General features: G+C 38.1%; 1 protein-coding gene across 1 annotated transcript in view; it reads left to right on the forward strand.

Moving 5' to 3' along the window:
• Positions 1-19,702, forward strand: part of LOC150089192 (vascular endothelial growth factor receptor 1-like) — a 418,391-nt gene that overhangs the window by 96,093 nt on the left and 302,596 nt on the right. Inside the window, exons 4-5 of the mRNA XM_090389759.1 lie at positions 438-734; positions 9,709-9,854. Coding sequence (XP_090245885.1) covers positions 438-734; positions 9,709-9,854 — 443 coding nt within the window. The remainder of the gene's footprint in view (positions 1-437; positions 735-9,708; positions 9,855-19,702) is intronic.

The following is a 19,702-nucleotide window of genomic DNA, read 5'->3' on the forward strand; positions in this document are numbered from 1 at the left end:
TTTGATTTTTTCTTTAAAATTAAATAAACAACTGAAAATTTAAACATGAAGGCAGTAAACTGATTATAAGTAAAATTTACATATATATTTTTAAATATGCTCAGAATTTAGCCCACTAGTATACATTGAGTATATCTGCAAAAATCAAGGTTCATTCAATATGAGTGAAATGCATGAAATATATTTTATTATAGAAATATTTTGCAGGCCAGTGAAACTAACCCTTTTCCTATGTCATTATGCTTGCCGTTAATGGAAATCTTCAAGATATAAATTGTGTAAGACAAGGCTGTGTTGTATGCAGGCATATTTTTGAATTGTTTTAGTTTGATATTTTGTTAACATATACATTTTCTGTAAAGTATAAGTATTTTAACTACATTTAATTTTGTTAAAAATCTTGTTCACCGAAAATTTACCAGAACTTCTTGTTTCAGATCCAACCCATTTGTTTCTACTTAATCATCGTAGTGGAAACTACATGTTTTTGACACTTAATCAGCACACTACTGCCTACATTCCGTGTTTACCAACCAGCTCACATTCGAATGTTACATTGTGGAAGGTTGAAGGAAGTACAAGCACTATGATTCCCATTAGCCAAGATGTGCACTTTGACTTGACAAAGGGTTTTATTATATTTTATCCCCATGCATATTACAGTGGATATTTTGAATGTCATGCACAGGCAGAGAACTTTACTAGTAAAATAATGATTAATCTACATTTTTTGGGTAAGTTTTTATTTGTCTGTGCCTATAAATAAATGAAATGAAATTTCAGGACAAGGACAGATCAAAATTGCCCTGTGATTATCATAGATTTATATTAATGTAAGGTCAGGTCATTGACCAATTTCTAATTTTCATTTGCAGATTAAAATAAGAAAATTTACTTATAATAATATATTAATATATAATAATATATAATAATAGAAGTGTAGATATTATCTTTTAAGGGCACAAAAGGTGATATTGTTGTACATATCACAATGCTGGCACTAATGACATTATGGGCTGTACTAGATGAGCGCTTAAAGCTCGAGAGTCAGCTGGCATCGTGAATGCCTCCAAAACAGCAAACTACACGTAGCACTCCTAACATCAGATTGTTTCAAACTAGATGGAGTGCTCCTAATGTTTCATTGGATATCACCATCAACTCACTTTTTCTATTTCCAGTTTCAAGATGGATGTTGTTCAAGTTGGATGTATTGTGCATTTATATATAGCTAGGCCTCGCATAACGCAAGTTCGATTAACGCGATATTCAGTTAACGCTATTTGAAAAATTATACCACTTTTCACTTTACACAATGCAAATTTCCAGTTAACGCAATCTTTTTTTTTTATGCAATAGTTGAAAAAGATTTGAATCGCGCGTTAAGCTTACCGCGAGTCGTACGGTCAGTGTGTTCGAGGCAGGTGTGAACACACCTGCCTCGGTGTGTTCCATCAACTATCGGAAGAAGACATGTTTGTCTCCTGCTAATAAAGTCAATGCAGACTTGCATTTAAAAATTCAAAATTTTTTTGAATCTTTTAAATTTTTTGAAATTTTAAATTAAAAAAAAAAATTTTAATTTTATCTGGCTCATTTAAAAATTCAAATTTTTAAATGAGCCAGATAAAAATCTTACCGCGAAGGAGATAACCGTAAAAGAATTAGATGAACTCTTTCGTATTGCATAGAACCTCAAACAAAAGGTTTGATGTTCTCTGCGATATTTATTTCGCCAGGGCCCAGAGAAGATTGTTGTCGGCTATCGGAAATTGATTGATGAAAAGAGAAAGTCAACACTGTTCAAATATTTCCGCAACAGTAATTTATTCATTGTGTATTTTATGTCAGAGGTTCCCAAAGTTTCTCGGTTCACAGCGCCTTTAATGTCTCAGTAATTTTTTCAAGGCGCACCCAGACCAAAAGAAATACCTAACAGTTTTGTTTAGTAGTTAGGTCCAAAAACTTAATAAGAAATGCTGAAACTGTGAACTACCTCGAGCTAGTAGTTCGCGCGGTGTCCGACAGATGTTGAGTATCGCTGTGTTTCCCTCGAAAATTTAAAATATTCTGCGGTGCACAGTTTAAGAACTGCTGTTTTATGCAATAAACATTTAATTCCATAATTATTTTCATTATCTTTTACATTATATACAGTTAAAAAGTTATTTAAAAGGTATTTTTAAAATTCTTTATGGACATTCCAGAAGGTCAAGGACCAATTATAATTTTTCCTATTGGTTATGATATTTGATTAACGCATTTCCGTTTTGCGCGATGCGCTCGCGGGACGAATTAATCGCGTTAATCGAGGCTCGCCTGTATAGTGTTGATTATGAGTAAAAAGAGAAAACAATGATGGTTGCTTCATCCAGAAAAATCAAATAGGTTAAAATCAGGACAAGTTTATATTATGTAGGAAACACACAGGAAGTCTCCCGAGAAGTGTTTTTTTTATTTTACAGAATGTCGATAGAGTTTTGATGAACTTCTAATGTTAATTAGTGGGAAAAACACAAAATTTGATGCCATGATGAAGAAATCAATACCGATGTTTATATCTATGCTTTATGTGCTGTACCAACAGGCAAACTCCCACTAATTGAAATATTTCTGAAATGTTGCTTTCTTTGTTTGTAAAATTATTTTATTTCTACCCGCTATTCTTATTCAGAGATTAAGGTATTTGTAAAACTTACGGAATTACTTTTGATAACATAAAGGGTAACTTTCTGTTTGATTTTACTGTACGGGACTTCTCAGAATAAAACACCCATGTTACTGTCTTCCCACCACTTGACATTATTTCCAGATGGAATATTGACAAGTACTTTCCATCCATTTGAAGCAAAAACATTCTCCACTACCCACACTGTAACGGATTACTTTCCGTGCAATAAAGGATTAGTGCTGTTTGATTTTATGAATGCTCATACGAAGACACAAATTTTCGAAGTTTATAATGCAGCTATCAATAGAAATATTTTCTTGAAATTTCGTTAGAAGATCAAATATACAAACAGAAAACGTGCTGTACCAATATTATTCTGTAAAAACAATTACAATAAACCAAACTTTTTTTTTTTATTAAATTCGCATTGCAGTGTTATCAGTTTTTCCTGTTTTCATTGTGGCTTCCAATAGATGAATTTCCTGGATTTTGTGTTAGTAGATGCAATACACATTGAAGAAAGCAAGATCATTTTTGAAAAACGATCATTTTGTTTTTCAAAAACAGTCCGTTGCATTTCTTTCGGTCGTGTTTTTTATGTCAAGAAACAGTTGCGTGCATTATTATTATTTTTTTCCCCCTGTATCACGCTGGCAATGACTCTGTACTTTGTGGCTTACTGCATGCTTTCATTGCTTTCACAATACTTTTCAAAAAAGAAAGACACCGAAGTTATGTTTGAAACGAAAGGTTCAGAATTCATTTTGGAAGAAGACAGAGACCGCACATGATTCTTTTTTGTTAATGCCATCATTGGTTGTACTGTTGCAGTGGATATTCTTCAGCAGTTTTCTGATTACTGTTTTGATCTTATTTAATAATAATAAGGATCTTTATTAACTAAAATTATATACATTCGTGATTCCATACTCAGATAACCCAGAATCTACCAATAAATTGTCTCTGCAAGTGAACAAAATTGTATTTCGTTATAATGAAACAGTACTAAAATATAAATAATATTTACAATAAATATAAAGTTCAGAACTGAGCTGATTCTTCTCATCATTACATAGTTTATTTATTTATTGTTTTTTTATTTGTTTGTTTATTTATTTGAAAACATTTATTTTCAAATTTCAATACAACACTTTGCCTTTATTTCTTTGCTGGAGTAGTCTTTTAATGACTTGTTGTACCTATAAAGTGTAAAGTGTGTTAGTTGTCTAACAGCACAGGGGTTTCCCCCATCTCTGCGTTGTATTCTTTGTAAGTGACACAGAACTCTGTGGAGGCCAGAGATTTAAAAAGTGTGTGGGGGAGTGGTCTGTTGTGTAGCATTATGTTCTGTTGTTTCTCTGACCATTTAGCTTTTGGGGCCCTTTTGGGACCCACTGTTGCCCCACACTTTGCCATGAGGAGTCAGGTCAGGCACCCACTAGATTATTTAAGTATTCTGGCAGGCTCTACCACCTAATTTTCAAGGATTTCAGTGGCAAGGCCTAAAAAAAAAAAGGCGGGTGTTAAACACTAGAATTTGGCCGGAAGAGATTTACAAGAAAGAATTTGGCAACATTGTTAGGGGTGCACTCGGTCAGTTTAGTGAGGGGGAGACTGAAGACTGGGGGGAAAAGAGGTAGAAGAATGGGAACGATAGAGTAGGCATCCCCAAAGGTGTCAGTAGAGACAAGCCCCACCAGGCGAAGTATGGGAGAGGCAGGGAGGGGAGTAGACAGAGACCTGTCTCTGACCTCCCCTGCCCTAGGATGGGGTTTTAAAGGGAACTGGGTTAGAGTACCCAGTTCAGATCGCCAAATGGCATGTTGGCAGCAAGCCGCAGTATGTCTTCGTCAGTGATGGTTGTCATGTACATGTAGTGTCGAATCAGGTAGAAAGGTCAAACTGCCCATCCCGCTCTGGGGGTGGGACATGTTAGTTGGCAGTGGGGAACCCACCAGGCTGAGGGGTGGGAAAGACACACATTTACTTCATTCATAATCTACATTCTCACTCTGCTAGCATTCTATTTTTATGCTTTTTTTTTATATATATCCCCTCCCCATTTTTTATATATATATATATATATTTTTTTTTTTTTTTCACTCACTCATTGTACTTGTTCTAGCAACTCTACATCCTTCCTAAAATGAGGCCTTCAGACACAGTACTCTAGGTGGGGCCTGACCATTGCCTTGTATAACGGGATAATCGCCTCCCTGTCCTTGCTAGCAAAATTCCTATATATCATTGACAAGACTCCATGACCAGACCTGGCAACCCAGCTGCACTGCTCAGCGAACTTCATATTTGACTGCACAATTACCCCCAGGTCTTTTTCACTTTCCACTTCCCTGAGTGTAGTACCACACATTTGGTTCGTTTCTCTTGGGTTATTGCTATCCGTATGTAGTACTTTTGATTTGTCAATGTTAAACTTCAGTTGCCACTTTTCAGCCCATTTTCCCAAATTATCTAGATCCAGTTGGAGCAGCATACTGTCTTTACTGTCGCTAACAACCCTGCCAACCTTTGTATCATCTGCAAACTTGAACATTAAGCCTGATATACCTTCATCAATATCATTGATAAATATACAAAACAACAACGGGCCCAACACCGAACACTGGGGAATTCCACTAATAACATTTGTCCGTGAAGAGCAGTGTCCATTGATTACCACTCTCTGTCGTCTCCCACTCAGCCATCCCTTTATCCATTGTAGCAACTTACCCTTAATGCCATACCTCCAATTTGCGCAGCAGTCTTCCATGTGCAACAGTATCAAAAGCTTTCCTAAAATCCAAGTATATGATATCAAAATTATTTTTGGCATTCAGTTCCTTTGTGACCACATCATAGTATCCAATCAAATTGGTCAGACAAGACCCTTTAACAAACCCATGCTGTGTGTCTTAACTATTACTGCAGTCTTGTCTAGATGACACTGCAATGCTTCTTTAACCAGTAACTCCATTATTTTCCTCAGAACGCAAGTTAAACTAACAGATCTATAGTTACTTCTGTGGCCTTTTGAACCCCCTTTGTGAATTGGTGATACATTTGCAAGCCTCCAGTCTATGGGGACCTCCCCTAAGTCCAAGGAAGCGCTCATAATTATGGCTTACTTCCTTTGCTGCCTCCTTTAATATAACTGGATAGATCCCATCCACCCCAGGCCTTTTTTATGGTTTAACTTCAACAATTTATCCTCAAATTTGCTCTCAGTTATTACAAAATCACTTAGCTCCCTGTTAGAGTTTGATAAACTTCTGGCACTCCCCTCATTGAATAACTCCTCATGTGTGAATGTAGATGTAAAATACTCATTCAGTTTATTAGCTACCTGAGCATGATCATCAGTAGTCAACCCATCTAGGTTAAGTGGTCCGATCTGATTCATTCCTTTCCTTATAGAGTTTACATATGTAAAGAACCCCTTGCTGTTTTTCTTTGCATCTTTTGCCAAAGATTTCTCATAGTCTGCCTTCGCCTGCCTAACCTCCTTTGTGACTTGATTACAGACTAGCTTATATATATATCATAGGCTTCTGTGTCGCCTGATAATTTATATGCATCCTATGCATTTTTCTTCTCTGCCAAGGTCTCATTAGTTCATTTGACAACCATTTAGGCCTAAACCTTGAACAATATTTCTTAGTTGAAATGAAAAGCCTAGTAGCCTCCAAATTTAAGTGCCTGAAGGCTTCCCATTTAGAATTCAATGTTGGTAACATCATCAGTTGATCCCACTGTACAGAATTTAAAAACTGTCTGAGACCTCTGTAGTCACCTTTATGAAAGCAAAAGTCCTTCCCTTTAGCCTTGATGGTAGTTACATCTTTAAGTAATTCCCACAACAATACATTGTGATCACTGTCACCCAGTGGTTCCTTTATCTGCAAATTCTTAATGCATGAATAATCACTGCTGTTAATCATATCAAGAGTATTACTCCCTCTGGTTGCCTCTCGAACATGTTGCTGTAAAAAACAGTCATCCAATAAATCCACAAAAGTCTTGCTAGTGTGCAAGTGACCAAGCCACAAGTTCCAGTCGATATCTGGAAAGTTAAAATCCCCCATTATAAGACATTCTGATTTACTGGCCCACTGTGTTTCTCTGCACAATTGCTCATTATACTTATCAAATTGATTAGGCGTATAACACACACCTACTCTCATTTTTCCTTTCCCAGTGCTTATTTTACACCAAACAGACCGAACACTGCATTGTCCACCAAAATCAGTTGGATGCATTTCCTTAGATTTTATGTGTTTCTTAACTAACAGCATAACCCCTCCTCTTGTCCTGTCTATCCTTCCTGTACACATTGCACTCCCCAAATTCCAATTGTGCACTGCTTATATCTGTGTGACACCACGTCACTGATATCCCAACAGTATCTTCTTTTGATGTCTTGACTTCAAGATCATCAAATTTATTAACTATACTCCTATACATCTATTACATGCACCTGTTTGTGAGCTTGAAGCGTGATGCTCCCCAATGCCTCACTAGCAGTGACAGACACTAACTTGTTGATCATTGTGATTGCGGCGTCTTTGTTCTCGCCCCAAAGGGTCTTTGGGAGCATTATTAATCAAAGCAAAATGTGCACATGTGGACTACCACGATTTTGAAATTCTATGTGCTGGAAAAAGTTGATCACATAAAATTGACCAAACAGACTATAATGTTTCAACTGCAGTATATGCATAATTACATCCACAATCTTTTTGAAGTATATCTCAAAAGTTACACCATCTTCGTTCACTAGCATTGCCTTCTGAATGAAGACCATGTCACTCACATCGTTCTCACTAATATCGTTCCCATTATTCTGTAACTTGTACAATGGTTGAAGCAAGTGCGGCCAACCAGTTTCATTGGCACTCAGAGTCAAGAACACTGTAGGTTTACCGAGCTGTCTAATCATACCAAATATACCCCGCTTACATTGAGCCCAGTAGCAGGTCGAGTTTGGAATTGTTAGGTAGGCCAAATTTTTTTTGATGGGGCTGTTAATGTATTCTTTGGATTGAACTTACCTACAGGTCAGTTTGGTATCTTTACCTATGTATTTGAAAGCCACCATCAAAGAGTCTCTTTCTCAATCTCGTTATCTTCATTGCTACGTAAAGGCAATGGTATGGAGTAACACAACATCGGTCAGATCATCTAAGCTCGCTCGTTGCCGTCATGAATGGAGTTAGACACAAATTCTCTCTGAATGTTCTAAATTGTATTTTAATTGAATAAATGCTGGGAAAGGATAAGACAGTTCCACTGCATGCTCACGAAACAGTAAGCTCCGCAGTACGTTAGTTTCTCCTGGGGTGTTTCTAAGATATTTATCGGTTTTCGACAACATTTGCTATCGGGTGACGAGACTTTTCTCGATCAGAACTGCTTCACTTATATCATATTTAGCCAAATTAATTTCCACGTGACTGTCATCAAAGAATGACTGATCTATCATGATTTGATACAATCGATATAGAGGCATGTTGATTGAATACTGAAGCCATGCTTCAACCACTTGCTTTCTTACTAACCCGATCAAATAGCTGGTCTTGTGTATTTTCCTGCATTTTGTATGCACATGTATACAATGATCATTGTCAGTCTCCCTTGGCAAGCAAAGGACCTTTGTGTTGACTGAAACAAGCACATTGATCACTTAGCCCAGAATGCTGTATTGTCTTCATGCATGTCTCAGGCACAGAATGGTAAGCGAGGAGAAATAAGCCTCTCTGTCACTAAATTCAGCTTAAGTAAATGTGATGGAATTTCTGGGTAGACAAAGCCATTCGACTTAGATAGAGCTGGAATGGTGTTGTTCTTAAGTGATCCTGTACAGCTATTTCACACAAGTATCTTGTCGACACCAACGTCATGAAATGCAGTGCGTATCAATGGTGTATCTTTAGCAGCTGGTTTCTCTGTATCATTTTCGAGCCATAGACAATCACAATCATTTTTCATAAATCTCCTTTCAAACTCTCAATGTGCATTCTTATGTAAATAATAGCTGGCATAAGGAAAAGAGTGTGATCATTTAAACTCGAGATATCTGCTCCGCAATTGGAGAAATGTTCCATCGTACATAATCAATACTCATTTCAGGTGCATCATTGTTAGATGGAGTAGTTGCTGGTTGAAGACACTGCTTGATTTTCTGTTTGTCTTTTAAGCAATCATGATAGTCTTTTTCATTCCCGCACACTCATTGCTACCTTTGTCTTTATATTCTTAGGTCTTGTCACTTTCATTCTTGCTCAATACACTTGAGAACGCTGCACTTGACTTTGGCATTGTTAAACACCTTTACCAAAATTATATGATGTGACTTATATAGTGGAACCTAACAATGGGATGTAACAAAAATGCAATACAAAAAAAGAAATTGTTGACAAATATTTGTATTGTTGCAAACATACTATTCAACAAAAGGCTACAGTCAAATGGGTAATTAGACTGTCAGCTTGTATTTCATTAATCTCTTCCAAGCCAATGATGTTTTCACATAAAATAGAACGTCTTTCATGCATACAGGGTACACATGTTTTGTTTTATTTTATTGTGTTTTTCTAATACAGTTTGACAAAATTAAAATGAAATGGCGTTTGAATTTTGTAAATCGGTTCACTAGAACTCAAGATATCATACTGGTTACGAAAAGTGCTTCATGTGCTGTTATCACACAACTAGTGAATGCCCGACATAGGCTAGTGGTGGGAGCTTGGGAACACCCCTGGTAGAAGCCACAGATGACATCACTTCTGTGATGCATTTTTCATAACCGATCAGATTTACTCGTAGGTGCCCCGAAGTATGTTTTGCATCAAAAAATGCATTTTAGCATTTGTAAGTAGCATTTGTATATATTTGTATATATTTTAGCATTTGTGTGTGTGTGTGTGTGTGTGTGTGTGTGTGTGTGTGTGTGTGTGTGTATTTACAGGTAGATGTAGGTACATTAAAATACAGATGATAAATATATTACATTATATTACACATGTGATTTTCCATTATAGCCGATACACTTCAAGCTCCTCTTCCTTATATTAATACCACAAAGGCAGAGCATGTTGTGCTGAATAGTTCTTTCAGTCTTGTCTGTACAGTAAGAGTAGACATTGGAACTTTTATTAATATGGCGTGGAATTATCCAAATTGGAATGTGAGTATTTTTTCTTTCTCATACTTTTAATTTCATTTTCTCAAATTTATGTCAAATAGATAAGGCAGTTATATTATTTAAACATATTTTATATTATTTACACATATTTTCTTTATATCCATATTATATATAAAATAGAATAGCATGCTTATTTTTATTGTTTTAGCAGATCTTGGTTGAATATCAAAAGGGTGATATTAATTATAAGCTTTTTTAAACCAGAATCAGTTGTGTGGTTTTGCTTCAATCTCAATGATATTTCAGCAATTTGTGCTTCATCCATACAGCTGAAACTCCTAATAGCTGTTTTATAAAATGTTTTCTTTGAATTCTCTGTAGAAAATTTCATACTTTTTCCTAATTGTGTGTGTGGCATCTCCATAGCCAGGTGGGCAGCAGCAGCAGTACTTAACACATGCCTCTTGATTACACCAAAGTTCGAGCCTGTGACGACCAAATATGGAGGATGCGGAAAGGTCAGGGAATGACCACCGCATATCCCCAGAGCAATATGGCCTTATTTGCTAATGCTCCTAAAAAAAAAAACCAAACCAAACCTAATTGTGTGAAAATTAGGAAAAATTCATGATTAAGTTAAACCTAATCGCTAACAATCCCATATAATTTATATGTGTCCCATGATCTAATTGGTCATGGGATGCATATAAATTATGAAGAGACATGGATGCTAATGGTAGATATAAGATGGTCTATAATCAAGTCACAAAGGTTAGGCAAGCAAAGGCAGATTACAAGAAATCTTTGGCAAAGGATGCAAAGAAAAACAGTAAAGACTTCTTTATGTATGTAAATTCTAGAAGGAAGTGGATGAATCATATTGGTCCACTTGACATTTACAGTTCGATTGTGGATGAACCTGCTGAGGTAGCTGACAAACTGAATGAGTATTTTGCATCTACATTCACACATGAGGAAGTCGTAGGGAAGTGGAGGCCAGAAGCTTATCACACTCTGGTGGAGCTGATTTTGTAATAACTGAGAGCAAAGTGGAGAAGAAATTGTTGAAGTTAAACACAAGAAAGGCACCGGGGTTGATGGGATATATATTCAGTTATATTTAAGGAGGTGGCAAACCCTTAGCCATAATTATGAGCACTTCCTTGGACTCAGGGGAGGTCCCAACAGACTGGAGATGGGGAAAAGTATCCCCAATTTAAAAAGGGGGATCAAAGGGTGACACGAGTAATTACAGACCTGTTAGTTTGACTTCTGTTCCAGGGGAAATAATGGAGTCACTGTTTAAAGAAGCATTGCGGGATCATCTAGACAAGACAGCAGTAATAATTCAGACAGCATGAGTTTGTTAAGGGGAAGTCTTGTCTGACCTTGATTGGATATTATGACGTGATTATAGAGGAACTGGATGCAAAAAAATATTTTTGATATCATATACTTGGTTTTTTCAGGAAAGCTTTTGATACCATTGCACATGGAAGACTACCATACAAATTGTAGCAGTATGACATTAAGGGCAAGTTGCTACAATGGATAAAAGGATGGTTGAGTGGGAGAAGACAGAGTTTTAATCAATGGACACTACTCCTCATGAACTAATGTTATTAGTGGAGTTCCTCAGGGTTCGGTGTTGGGCCCATTGTTGTTTTCTGTATTTATCAATAATATTGATGAAGGTAAAAAAAAGTAAAAAGTAAAGGGCAGCCATTATCAACCCACTGCAGGATGGAAGCCTCCTCAACAATTCATGCTGAGGGAAATGGACCATAATCTGCCACGCTGGTCCAGTGCGGGTTGCCAGATCGACCGTATTCAACAGTCAGGGGCTTGAACCCCGGTCTACTCAAAGAGCGTGTGCTACTGCACTCCCTGACCACTTGGCTACGGAGGCCAGGGTTAATGTCTAAATTTACAGACGATACGAATGTTGGCATGGTTGTTAATGACAGTAATGATAGTACACTACTGCAATAGGATCTGGAAAAGTTGAGCAGATGGGCTGAGAGGTGGCAACTGAAGTTTAACATTGATAAATGCAAAATACTGCCTATGGGTAGCAGTAACCCCAGAGTAATGTACCAATTGTGTGGTACTGCACTCAGGGTAGTGGCGAATGAAAAGGACCTGGGGGTAATTGTGCAGTCAGATATGAAATTTTCTGAGCAGTGCAGACAGGCTGCAAGAGCAGCTCATGGTGTCTTGTCAATGGTATACAGGAATTTTGCTAACAGGGATAAGGAGGTGATTATCCCCTTATATAAGGCAATGGTCAGGCCACATCTTCACTACTGTGTACAGGTTTGGAGGCCTCATTTTAGGAAGGATGTAAAGCTGCTGGAATGAGTACAGAGAAGGGTAACAAGATTGGTGAGTGGAACAAAGGGTTGCTGTTACCAAGAAAGGCTTAAGATGTGCAAATCGCAGTGTCTGGAGACTAAGCACCTGTGAGGTGATATAATTGAGCTGTATAAGGCCTTGAATGGTGGTTTGAGTAAGCTCAGTGCTGATGACACCCTCCCAGATTACTCACCCGAGGGGACATAAACTCAAATTGAGGAAAGACCGTTGTAGAATAGATGTGTGGAAGTGTGGCCTTTAGCCAGTGGGTAGTTGATTCCTGGAACAAACTTCCATCTGTTGTTGTGGAAGTTGATAGTTTAAATAAATTCAAAGAAGAATTGGAATGTTTGTGAGCAAATGGAAAGTGCTGTTGGGGTTTTTTTTTTTTTTTTTGGCCGATGCTGTATATCTTGCTTTCTTGCATCATATGCCTCAACTAATGCTAATGGGAAATTTTAATTTTCCAGGTGTCGACTGGAATTTGTGGGTTGGTCACCCAAACACTAGCAAGACTTTTATGGATTTCTTGGATGACTTTTTTTAGAGGAGGTAGAAGAGGGCTTATGCTCTTAGTTAAGAGGCATATTAAATCTAAGCAGTGCATCCAGTCACCATGGGTGACCAGTGCAACGTTGAATCAGTCTGGTGTGATATAAGCAATGTGAAACCAAAACTGAGAGTATAATGTGTTATAAGCGTATGACTGTGTTGAGTATACCAAACAGCTATACAGAGAAATAGAGTGGGCTTGTTAATCAGAACACCTTAAAATGGGGGACTTTATTGTCCCAGATGTTGATTGCAATTTGGGGTTAGTCATTCACACACTAGGAAGACTTCTGCAGATTTTTTGGATGATTGTTTTCTACAGCAGCAAGTTAGAGAGGCAACAAGAGTAAGCAGTACTCTTGATCTGGTTATTGGCAGTGATTCTTCAAGCCTTAAATATCTGAAAGTAAAAGACCCTCTGGGTGGTAGCAATCACAGTGTACTAATATGGAATTTAATTAAAGACATCACTACTGTCAAGGGTAAAGGGAAAGGATTTTTCTTTTGTAAGGATGACTAGTGGTCTCAGATAGTTTTTAAATTCTGTGCAGTGGGACCAACTGATCATGTTACCAACAGCAATTTCTAAATGGGAATCTTTCAGGAAGTAATCGTAGAAGCTTCTAGGCTTTTCATACCAATGAAGAAATACTGTTAAAGCCTTGGACCTAAATGGATATCAGGTGAACTATTGAGAGAAGTTGCAAAGAAGAAAAGTCCATGGGTTGCATATAAAGGATCAGGTGATACAGAAGCCTATGGAAGATATGAATTATTCTATAAACGATGCACAAAGGTTAGGAAGTCAAGGCAGATTATGATTATATTAACAGTAGAAAGAAGGGGTTGAATGACATTGGGCTACTTGATCTCAATGGGTTAACTGTTGATGACCCTGCAGAAGTTGCTGACAAATTGAATAGGTATTTTACATCTACATTCTGAAATTGGTGAAGCTGAACATATAAAAGGCAACTGGGTGGATGTAATCTATCCACTTATATTAAGGGAGGTAGTAAAGGAGGTAAGCAAACCCTTAGCCATAATTATGAGAGCATCCTTGGATTCAGGGGAGGTCCCTATGGACTGGAGATGTGCGAATGTATTTCCAATTCATAAAGGGGTATCAAAAGGCGACGTAAGTAATTACAGACCTGGTTAGCTTAATGTCTGTTCTAGGGAAAATAATGGAATCACTGGTTAAAGAAGTAATGCATGATTATCTAGACAGGTGTGCAGTTATACTACAATCAGATCATGGATTTATTATGGGACGGTCTTGTCTGACCAATCTGATAGGTTACTATGATTCAGTGATGAAGGAACTGGATGCACAAAATAATTTTGATATCATATACTTGGATTTCAGGAAGGCTTTTGATATTGTTGCACATACAGGACTGCTGAACACACTAGAACAATGTGGCAATAAGGACAAGTTACAGCTACAGATAAAGGGATGGTTAAGTGGAGAGAGAGAGAGAGAGAGAGAGAGAGAGAGAGAGAGAGAGAGAGAGAGAGAGAGAGAGAGAGAGAGAGAGAGAGAGAGGGGGGGGGAGCCTGTTTTCAATATTAATCTGTGATATTGATCAAGGTATATCAGGCTTATTGTCTAAGTTTGCAGATGGTACAATGGTTGGCAGTGTTTTTAACGACAGTTGTCAGGTGAGGTGCTGCAACAATATCTAGAAAAATTGGGCCGAAGGGCTGAGAATTGGTAGTTGAAGTTTAACATTGACAAATGCAAGGTACTGAATAGGGGTAGCAGTAATTCCAGAGTAACTAATCATTCTCCACTACCTGAGTGGTACTACACTCAGGGTAGTGGAGAATGATAAGTTACTCTGGGATATGAAATTCTCTAATTCTCTAAACAGTGCAGACATGCTGCCAGCCCAGCTTATGGGGTTTTATTAATGATACATCAGAGCTGTGCCAGCAGGGATAAGAAGGTGATTATCCCTTTGTACACAGATTAGACTGCATCACGAGTGCTATATACAGGTCTGGAGGCCTCAATTTAGGAAGGATGTGGATCTGCTGGAACGGGTGCAGAGAAGGTCAACCAGATTGGTGAAGGGAACAAAAGGATGCTTTTACCTAGAAAGGCTTCAATTCTGCAAATTGCAAATTGCAGCCTCTGGAATCTAGGCACTCGATTGATCTGATTGAGGTGTTTAAGGGTTTGAGTGGATTGAGTAAGCTGAACGTTGATGGCATTCGTCCTCTGCTGAGACTACACACCTGAGGGGGTATAAATTCAAGTTGAGTAAGGATGGGTGCAGGATTTGCAGAAGTTTGCCTTCAGCCATCAGGTGTTTGACTGTTGGAGCAAACTTCCAGCTTTTTTTGTGGAAGTGGGTGGTTTGAATAACTTCAAGGAAGAAGTAGACAAATTCTTGGAGGGTATGGATGTGTGAAGTGTGTAGATTTTTGTTTTTTTTTTTGCTGATTTTATATAAGCTTGATTTCTTGCATCATTTGCCACTATTACTACTACTACTATCTGTAGATATGGTACTTTCTTTTCTGATTCTAATTTTATCAGTTCTTTGGTCATCCATTTTGGTTTAAAAATTGAGCCATGTCTTTTAACGGTATGAAATGGATTTTTGTATCTAATGTTATTTTGAAGACCATTTTTGTTCTGAAATTTCCCAACATAATCTCCTTTAATTAAACAAAACAATTTCTCTTTAGCCTTGATAACTGTAATTTATTTGTATATATTCCAAACAAAACATATTATAATTGCTTGCTGATAACTCTCCTTAATTAAAAGATTTTTAATAGCAAATGAATCATTAATAATAACTAAGTCATGAATATTGATTCATTTAGTGACAGGTGTCTAACATGCTGATACAGTAGGCAGTCACTAGACTCTTTTCTGTATTAATTATTTGGCTGGCAGCAGAAAAGGTGGGAGTTCACTCGTGGTCATCCGGATGACCCAAGATTGAACTCCCACCAGACCTGGCAGTGAATATGCACCATATTCACTGCCAGGTGACTTTGTTAGGGTGGTAGATGTATGGGCTGTATATAACAACCTGCAAATATATTTAAGTTGTTCAAGAATAGTGTGAAGGAAAGTGTTGCAAAGCCAAGTAACATGACTAGTACCCAACTCAGTTCATGAGCAGTAGGGAACAGACTTCTAAAGAAGTATGATTGTTGGTGCATGTATAGCCTCGAGTATTCCCTCAAGGGTAGACTATAGTGTGGGTTGAAATGAATTAAAATTCATTAAGAGGCAGTTGATAATAGCTTTGGATTCTATGATAAGAATGTCATTGGCATATCTAACAAGCAGTTTGACCATGGATATATGTAGTGTAGGTGTTAATATGTGTTTTCTATAGCAGTTAGGTGGATGTCTGAAATCAGTATGGACTTGTCGAGGCCGATAGTGGGCCTAGAAGTGTGTTTTTTACGAGTGGAGCTTTTTTAGGAAAGCTCCACCCATGCTTCTGCATGAAGCAATTAGCTGGAAGAAGGAAGGGTGTTAGCTTAATGACATTATCTGGGGTCAGTTTAGTGCACTATTTCAATGTTGGATTGTACCTCAAAAGATTAAACAATCACTGTAAAAAGCAAAGCCGATATCTACATTAGTGTAGAGAGTAGTGGATATGGGAATTGCAATTTGAGAGATAATGAGGGATAAGGGTTTGTGGAATATAACCAGATATGGGTCATGGGGGAAGCCCGGTTTGTTGGATTTGATAATGCCATAGGAAAGGTATAATCATGTTGTGAATGCCAGTATGCTGGAGGACAGTAATTAATTTTTCCTTTATTTTCTCAAATTGCTAAGAAAATTATTGATCTTGTCTTTAATAGCAATTATGCTAAAGGAGTTGTCCATCTTGTAGGTATCTGTGTCTTGGAAGATTTAATTCTGTTTGTCACTAGTCAGTTTTATCACTATTACAGTTTTTTAGTATTAGCATTAGTAGAGGCATACGATGCAAGAAAGCAAGCTTATACAGCATCAGCCCAAAAAAAAAAAAAAAAACCCTCCCATTTCATCCCTCCATTCATTCCAAATGCTTGTCCAGCTCAGCCTTAAATTTATTAGCATTAGCATTAGTATAGGCATTTGATGCAAGAAAGCAAACTTATGCAGCATCAGCCAAAAAAAAAAAAAAAAAAAAAACCCACTTCCACTTCACCCCTCTGTTCGTTCAAAATACCTGTCCAGCTGAGCCTTAAACTTATTTAGGCTATCAACCTTCACCACAAGGGATGGAAGTCTGTTCCACCAACCAACCACCCGCTGGCTAAAGGCAAATTTCCGCACGTCTATCCTACATCTGTCTTTCCTCAATTTGAATTTATGCCCTCTCAGGTGATTTTTCTGAGCTAGAGGAAGAATCCCATCAGCATTGAGCATGCTTAAACCATTCAAGGCTTTATACACCTCTATCAGATCACCTCGCTGGTGCCTAGTCTCCAGACACTGTAATTTGCAAAACTTAAGCCTTTCTTCGTAAGAGCACCCCTTTGTTCCATTCACTAATCTTGTTGCCCTTCTCTGTACTCGTTCCAGCAGCTCTACATCCTTCTTGAAATGAGGTCTCCAGACCTGTATACAGTACTCTAGGTGTGGCCTGACCATCGCCTTATACAATGGAATAATCACATCCTTATCCCTGCTGGAAAAATTCCTGTATATCATTGACAATACTCCATGAGCTACTCTTGCAGCCCGTCTGCACTGCACAGAGAACTTTATATCTGCCTGCACAACCACCCCCAAGTCCCTTTCATTCTCTACCACTGTCAGTGTAGTACCACAGGGTTGATACGTTGCTCTGGGGTTGCTGTTTCCCATGTGTAGTACTTTACATTTATCAATGTTAAACTTCATTTGCCACCTCTCAGCCCATCTGCTCAACCTTTCCAGATCCTGTTGCAGCAGCATAGTGTCAGTAGTGTCCTTGACAACCCTGCCAACCTTTGTATCGTCTGCAAACTTGGACATTAAGCCCGATATACCATCATCAATATCATTTAGGCTATTAGCTTCCACAACAAAAGATGGAAGCCTGTTCCACCAATCAACTACCTGCTGGCTAAAGGCATATTTCCACACATCTATTCTACAACTGTCCTTCCTCAATATGAAACTGTGTCCCATCAGGTTCTTAGTCTGAGCAAGACGAAGAATCCCATCAGTATTCAGCTTGCTCAACCCATTCAAGGTTCTATACTCCTCAATCAGATCACCTCGCAGGTGCCTACTCTCCAGGTGCTGCAATTTGCAGAACAGTAAATAAAAGCCTTTCTTGGTAAGAGCACCCCTTTGTTCCTTTCACCAATCTTGTTGCCTTCCTTTGTACTCGTTCTAACAACTCTACATCCTTCCTAAAATGAGGCCTCCAGACCTGTACACAATACTCTAGGTGTGGCCTGACCACTGCCTTGTATAACGGGATTATCACCTCCCTGTAAGTATATGATATCATAAGTATATGATTATCACCTCCCTATAAGTATATGATATCAAAATTATTTTTGGCATTCAGTTCCTTTGTGACCACATCATAGTATGCAATCAAATTGGTCAGACAAGACCTCCCTTTGACAAACCCATGCTGTGTCTTAACTATTACTGCAGTCTTCTGTACATGATCCTGCAATGCTTCTATAACCAGCGATTCCATTATTTTCCCCTGAACACAAGTTAAACTAACAGATCTGTAGTTACTTGTGTCACCTTTTGAACCTCCTTTGTGAATTTTTTTTTTTTTTTTTTTTGGTAGTTGTCGGCGCATCGGCTTCTGTGACCATAATGTGCCTTCCAAGGGTTTTGCAGTACTTTGATCCAAGCCCAAGGTAGGATTCGAACCTGCGACCTCTGGGTTGCCAGGTAGGCACTTTACCCACCCGGCTAGCCCGGTCGGCCTTTGTGAATCGGTGATACATTTGCACACCTCCAGTCCATGGGGACCTCCCCTGAGTCCAAGGAAGCTCTCATAATTATGGCTAAGGGATTGCTTACTTCCTTTGCTACCTCCTTTAATATAACTGGATAGATCCCGTCCACCCCAGATGCCTTTCTTATGTTTAACTTCAACAATTTCTACTCCACTTTTCTCTCAGTTATTACAAAATCACTTAGTTCCCTGTTAGCGTTTGATAAACATCCGGCACTCCCCTCATTGAATAACTACTCATGTGTGAATGTAGATGAAAAATACTCATTCAGTTTATCAACTACCTGAGCATGATCATCAATAGTCAACCCATCTATGTTAAGTGGTCCAATCTGATTCATCCCTTTGCTTCTAGAGTTTACATAAGTAAAGAACTCCTTTCTGTTTTTCTTTGCATCCTTTGCCAAAGATTTCTCGTAGTCTGCCTTCGCCTGCCTAACCTCCTTTGTGACTTGATTACAGACTAGTTTATACCTGCCATAGGCTTCTGTATCGCCTGATACTTTATATGTATCCCATACCCCATACATTCTTCTTCTCTGCCACTAGCCTCATTAATTCATCTGACATCCATTTAGACCTAAACCTTGAACAGTATTTCTTAGTTGGAATGAAAAGCCTAGTAGCCTCCAAAAGTAAGTCCCTGAAGGCTTTCCATTTAGAATTCACTGTTGGTAACATCAGCAGTTGATCCCACTGTACAGAATTTAAAAACTATCTGAGACCTCTGTAGTCACCTTTATGAAAGCAAAAGCCCTTCCCTTTAGCCTTGATGGTAGTTACATCTTTAAATAATTCCCACATCAATACATTGTGATCGCTGTCGCCCAGTGGTTCCTTTATCTGAAGATTCTTAATGCATGAAAAATCACTACTGATAATCAGATCAAGAGTGTTACTCCCTGTAGTTGCCTCTCGAACATGCTGCAGTAGAAAACAGTCATCCAATAAATTCACAAAAGCTTTGCTAGTGTGTGAGTGACCAACCCACAAATTCCAATCAATCTCTGGGAAATTAAAATTCCCCATTATAAGACA

Source organism: Mastigoproctus giganteus, chromosome 2, assembly GCF_048544385.1.
Source record: "Mastigoproctus giganteus isolate SK-2022 chromosome 2, ASM4854438v1, whole genome shotgun sequence".
NCBI classification, from domain to species: domain Eukaryota; kingdom Metazoa; phylum Arthropoda; class Arachnida; order Uropygi; family Thelyphonidae; genus Mastigoproctus; species Mastigoproctus giganteus.